Genomic DNA, 6,903 nt, shown 5'->3' with positions numbered 1-6,903 from the left:
TGTAATAGAAATAGATTATTCTAGATGTTATGGACACAATCCTAATCAAAAATACTTTGTAATTATTTATATGGATTCATTGGAATAGAACGGACAAGGATTGTGAATACTCTTTTATGGTATCACGAGTCCAGATCTTAACCTAAAAGCCACCTCCATTCTTGTTTGCTCCTCTCATCAAACCTTTATACGAGACCTCCTATATTCCGTTCTTTCACCATTCTTCCCTATGGATCACAAACTCCATCCCGCCTTCACCGTGTCTAACATAAAGAACTTTATCCCCGTTACACTAGAGATGGAGTTTGCTCAATATTCTACGTGGCCCGAGTTATTTAAAATACATTGTAAGGCCTACCAAGTCTTCGATCATCTTTCCCCACGCCCAACATCAACCACTTCTTCCTCCACCCCAAAAGAAGCTGATCCCAAAACACCACAAAAGACCGAAACCAAAACAAATGAAGATTGGGAACGGATTGACTCCATTTTCTTACAGTGGATATATGGAACAATCTCAACCGATCTCCTTAATACAATCATGAAGAAAGACACAACTGCCGCCGTTGCTTGGTCCGCTCTCGAAGACATCTTTCAAGACAACAAAATCGTTCGGGCCATTCACCTCAACAACAAGCTCTCAAACACCAGAATCAACAACTTTGCCAATGCCTCGGCTTATTGCCAAGAATTAAAAGTTCTCGCTGACCAACTTTCAAACGTCGACGCTCCAGTTGATGACACGAAATTGGTGATGTAACAATTCGAGTCTTTTGCAACCTTGTTAGCCAACACCAAGCCGTTATCGAACTTCTATGAAGCCCGGTCCAAATTGATTTATGAAGCAGACAGAAAGGCTCAATAGGTAGCTGCGGCAGCCGCCGTAGCGAACACAGCTCTTCACGCATCCACCGCAAAATCGACATAATCCAATGGCCAAAATAATGAATACCGTGGTGAGAAATCTTCATATCGAAATCGAGGTGACTACTGAAGTGATTATCGGGGTCGTAACAGATCTCAACAAAGTCGCGGAAGAGGGTGAGGAAGATCAGGTCGTGGCAGGGGGTACAATAACCCAACTGGATATCCTTTCCATCATTCTAATAGATTTTCTGGTCAATACTTTAATCCACCATGGGCTAGCCCACAACACCAATGCCCAATACTCAACAATGGCTAATCCCCCATGCCCATACCCAACTACTAACAGGCCTACGGGTAATGGAATTTTAGGGCCACGACCCACTGCTCCAGGTCAAGCCCATCTGGCCACTTATGCCCCGACCAACATAGAACAAGCGTTATACACTATGTCGCTACACCCCCCCCCCCCCCCCCCGAGACGTCATACTTCATGGACACCGGAGCAACTTCTCACATGACAAACAATCCGGGTAATTTCCAGTCTTTTATTAATAATAGCATTCCTCACAATATCATTGTTGGTAATGGCACGACAATTCCGGTAACTGGTTATGGCCTTCAAACCTTACCCACACACTTCCCCCCTCTTAAACTAAACAGTGTTCTTTATGCACCTAAACTAATAAAAAATTTTATTTCGGTTCGTCGCTTAGTTACCGATAATTAGATTTCCATTGAATTTGACCCCTTTGGTTTTCTTGTGAAGGATTACAAGACTCGGACCCCTATCATCCGGTGCAACAGCAGCGGTGATTTCTATCCACTCCTACCATCAATAATCTCCGGGCTCAAATCTCCATCTACTTTTGTTGTCGTTTCACAAAAACTTTGGCATAGCCGCTTTGGCCACCCGGGCCAAAATTTATTGCATTCCTTAAGACGTTCTTCTGGTATTAATTATGAACCTATTAATAAGAATGTTTGTTCATCATGTGTGTTTGGAAAGGGTACTAGATTACCATTTGTTGAATCTAGCAATTTTACATGTTTGCTTTTTGATATAATCCAGTGGCGGAGACACATTATTCCCACCGGGTTCGGCCGAACCCGGTATTTTTTTGGTTTTATATATAGTCTATAGTGTCGAATTAATGAGTGAACCCATTCTTTTTCGGCGAGCGAACCCAGTATCGTTCTAAAAAAAACATATTCGAACTCGTTTGTGAAAAATTTAGTTATATTCTTTTAGTAATGAATATTCTTTTTATAAAATAGAAAAAGCTTTTAAAAAACTATAAATTTTATTAATAAACATCAAATATGCGCCAATAATAATTCATATAAAGATTATTAAAAAGCCTAAAATTACTAATAGAATTGGTCAATAAGCCCAACCCAATTAACAATTTTAAACATAATACCTAAATAATAAATAAATAAACAAACAAAAGCATTGGCCATCGCTTCACCAACCAATCAGCTTCTTTTTGTCGACCAAACGACCATTGCCTCATCGCCTTTGCCGGTTCGCGTCAAGGTTTCAACGATCGCCAACAACAAATATCTGTTGGCCTATCGTCTGTGACATGTTTTTTTTTTCAATGAAGCATGTGAAGAGGGATTTGCATAATTATTTGGATGACAATTATATGAAATTATGAATGATGCTTGTATTTGTTATATTAAAAATGAGTTCTTTTTTAAAGTCACGATTGAAGATATCGTTTTCAAAACATAAAAACGTGTAGAGAACAATTATGATATGTAGTATCTTTTATATAATGACTTTGTATTTTATTGATTGTTAACGATATATTTTGGTTATGATAGTGATATTGTATTTTATTTATCGGACCCAATGACCGACTCGACCCGACTCATTCGGGCCCGAAAACTTTGACGCTGGAAAAAAAATCAAGCACCAAAAAATTCCTGAACCCATAAGAAAAAATCACTGGCTCCGTCACTGATATAATCCATAGTGATCTATGGACATCACCAATATTAAGTACCGCCGGGCATAAGTACTATATATTATTCCTTGATGACCGCACCAATTTTTTGTGGACTTACCCGCTAGCCAAGAAATCACAAGTCTTTTCAGTATTTGTAATTTTTACAAATTAATTGAAACACAGTTCGAGCGTAAAATAAAAAGCATACAATGTGATAATGGGACCGAATACATAAACAACTCGTTTAAGCAATTTTCCGCTTTACATGGGATGACCTTCCGTCTCTCTTGTCCACACACTTCTTCACAAAATGGCAAAGCGGAACGCAAAATCCGCTCTATTAATAATATTATTCGTACCCTATTAGCTCATGCTTCTCTTCCTTCTACCTATTGGCATCATGCCCTTGACATGGCCACGCACCTCCTAAATATCTTATCTAGTAAAATCTTAAACCTCTCTAACCCCACTCAAATTCTATACCAACGATCACCTTCTTATGACCATCTAAGAGTCTTTGGTTGCCTATGTTATCCCTTAGCTCCCTCCACTACTATACACAAACTTGACAATCGGTCCACACCATGTGTCTTCCTCGGTTACCTAGCCAATCACCGGGGTATAAATGCCTTAATCTTAAAACAAACCAAATTCTTATCTCTCGTCACGTCATATTTGACGAGACCATTTTCCCCTTTGCCACTAAATCCAATCCCTCTCCCTCGTATGATTTTTTATTAGACCCGCCACACCCGACACTTTGGACTCATATAAATCCCAACCCCACACCAACACCAACGGCTCAACCTACACCTCTCAACACCCCCTGCTCACCTACCCCTCACACCAATACCTCCCTCTCAAATAACACTCCCACACCACTTAACTCTCCAAACCAATCATCCTTGTCTACCCATAACCCATCTACGGCCCAACTACAACCTACTGACCAATCTTTACAAAGCTTTTCCCAACCCCTAGCACACTCCTCAACACCCACCTTCTCCCATGCACAACCATTTAACCAACAAACCACCAACTTACCTACTCCCCATGTTTCACCACCCCCGTCCCCCATTGTCCCAAATATCACCCCTACACCACCACCTCCACCGACTCGTACCATGCGAACCCGAGGCATGGACGGGATACACAAACCTAAACGTTTCCTAAATCTCCACACATCATCTATCATACCTATTCCCAAGAATCCATTCACGCCCTGTCAATACCAGAATGGTCGAACGCTATGACTAACGAGTACAATGCTCTTATTAAAAACAAGACTTGGGAATTAGTTCCACGTTAACTGCATATGAATATTATACATAGCATGTGGTTGTTTAAACATAAATTGCAGGCGGATGGCAGTTTAGAAAGGTACAAGGCACGACTCGTATGTGACGGTCGTTTACAACAGGTGGGCGTAGGTTGTGGGGAGACGTTTAGTCCTGTGATCAAACCCGCCACGATACAGACAGTTTTATCGATAGCACTATCTAAGTCATGGCCGGTTCATCAATTAGACGTGACGAATGCCTTTTTACATGGCAAGTTGAACGAAACTGTCTACATGTATCAACCATTGGGATTCCGAGATAAACGGTTCCCGAATCATGTGTGCTCCCTTAAAAAATCCCTCTACGGGCTCAAACAAGCCCCTCGTGCATGGTATCAACGGTTCACCGATTATGTTCTCACCTTGGGGTTTAAACAAAGTCGGTGTGACGCATCTCTCTTTAATTTTCACAACGGCGATCAAACTGCTTATCTCTTGCTATATGTTGACAACATACTTTTGGTCACCTCCTCTTCAACCTTTCGGCAAAGCCTCAAGCAACGCCTTGCAACCGAATTTTCCATGAAAGACCTTGGACCTTTAAGCTACTTCTTGGGCATCTCAGTGTAACACCATGTTCCTCTCACAGAAAATATATGCAAAGGATATTATAAAACTTGCGGGTATGGATTCATGCAAACCGGTTGCCACCCCGATTGACACAAACAGTAAGCTCAGTGCAACCTCGGGTACCGAATTCACCGATCCGACATTGTATCGGAGTCTTGCCGGCGCGTTACAATATTTAACATTTACGAGGCCCGATATCACTTACGCGGTACGACAAGTGTGCATGTACATGCACGCTCCACGGTCAGATCATTGGGATGCATTGAAGCGCATACTTAGATATATTCAGGGGACTTCATATTATGGCCTAACACTAGGACCTTCATCCTCCGCATCTCTACTTGTTTATACAGATGCTGATTGGGCGGGTTGTCCGGACACCAGCCGCTTCACTTCCGGATATTGTGTTTATTTCGGTGATAACCTCATATCTTGGTCTTCAAAACGGCAAGCAACAGTATCTCGTTCGAGCGCCGAAGCTGAATATCGTGGCGTTGCGAACGTTGTGGCAGAAATTTGTTGGCTCCGCAACCTGCTTCTCGAACTCCACAATCCTCTATCACGCGCTACCCTTGTTTATTGTGACAACGTGAGTGCAATCTACCTTTCTGGGAACCCGGTTCAACATCAACGAACCAAAAATATTGAACTCGACATTCATTTTGTTCGCGAGCAGGTTCAACGAGGACAAGTGCGTGTCCTTCATGTTCCCTCTCGGTATCAAGTGGCCGACATATTTACAAAAGGTCTACCGCGTGCACTCTTTGAAGATTTTCGGGCCAGTCTAAGCATTCGGTCTCCTTCCGATTCGACTGCGGGGGTATAATAGATATAGAAACAATATCTCATATTAATATTATATGATCTTGTTATATTGTAATAGAAATAGATTATTCTAGATGTTATGGATACAATCCTAACCAAAAATACTTTGTAATTATTTATATGGATTCATTGGAATAGAACGGACAAGGATTGTGAATACTCTTTTAGTTATATTTTTCAGTTGTTCTCTACTACTGAAAATGGAAAAGTTTGTAAAATGAAAAGTTTATCTTCGTGCCCCAATAAAGTTGATTTACATAATATTTGTTATTCTAATAGGATAAGTATTTCGGATTAACACTGTGTTCCTGAGTTAATTTTTGGAGAGAAAAGAAAAGAAAATGTGTTCTAGAGTTTTCTGTGGTTGGAAAAGGGAGAGAAAAGAAAAGAAAAGAAAGTGAATGAAAAGTGATCCTTCCAAATCGGGAAGAATCAAAGAGAAAGAAGATCAAGCTCAATATAATTAGAATTACTATCTTGCTCTCAGTCCCTCACCATATCTATATCAGTTTATGAGCTTCGTACCTCTTTCCACTAACCAAATCTAGCATGTCGTTGATCAACATAGTACTTCGACGCCCCTGCTTCTGACCGCTCTTTTCAACCCTTCTTATCAGGTATTCCTAATTTGTGTTCTGACACTTTGTTTTGATTTTGCATATTTTAGGGTTTAATAACCATCTAAGGAAGGATTAATATGTTTCTCTTGTAGCACTTGAATTAATTATGTAGCGAAAGAAATATAGAGGTAATCTATAGGTTTTGAATGTTCTTTGTTAATTGTCAAATAGTTTGATATTTGTTAATTTGAAATTCAAAGCTTGTAAATTTAATAAGAACTTGAAATTCAAAGATAGTATTAACTTTTTTTGTTGGCAATTCGGACAAAGATGGTATTATCTTTTTTTGTTGGTAGTTTATGTGTTATGTGTTATGAAAACAGTTTCTGGTTAAAGGATTAATGTTATTCGTATATTTTTGGTATTGAAATATGTTTGATCATATTTATATTATGTGGTATTGAGATACAATTCCGGTAACGAATTTTATCATTAAATGAGAAACGGTCTGGTCCGGGTATGTACCCACCGGAGCATGGTTGGAACCGTGAACCTGTAAAGATTAATCACCCGCTAGTCAGCTTTCAAACTACATGAAGCATAGTGTGCAGCAGCAGCTTATGTTATGTTAAGTTCTGATTTAGCAAGTTAAGGTTTTGGAATGTTTTCAACATCAGCAGCAGGTTGTGGTCTTGTGGTTGTTAGAGAGTGCAACAGATTATCTCTTGAGGTTTAACATATTAGTGCAGAAAAATTGCAAATGGACCAGTCTCAATGCACATTCCTG

At 40.0% G+C, this 6,903-nt stretch overlaps 1 protein-coding gene across 1 annotated transcript; it reads left to right on the top strand.

The window, feature by feature from the left end:
• Window positions 1-298: 298 nt before the first annotated feature.
• Window positions 299-760, top strand: LOC143545628 (uncharacterized). Its single transcript, XM_077037478.1, has one exon. The coding sequence runs from the start codon at window positions 299-301 to the stop codon at window positions 758-760; it is 462 nt and encodes a 153-aa protein (XP_076893593.1).
• The last annotated feature ends 6,143 nt before the right edge of the window (window positions 761-6,903 follow it).

Source organism: Bidens hawaiensis, unplaced genomic scaffold, assembly GCF_021521415.1.
Source record: "Bidens hawaiensis isolate Kalapana, Puna unplaced genomic scaffold, B.hawaiensis_p1.1 tig00013987_1, whole genome shotgun sequence".
NCBI classification, from domain to species: Eukaryota; Viridiplantae; Streptophyta; class Magnoliopsida; order Asterales; family Asteraceae; genus Bidens; species Bidens hawaiensis.
This window is presented reverse-complemented; position numbering and strand designations above follow the sequence as displayed.

Bases quoted from the DNA above. Each gene is read 5' to 3' on its own strand.
- LOC143545628 (XM_077037478.1), top strand. From the start codon at position 299: ATGGAGTTTGCTCAATATTCTACGTGGCCCGAGTTATTTAAAATACAT.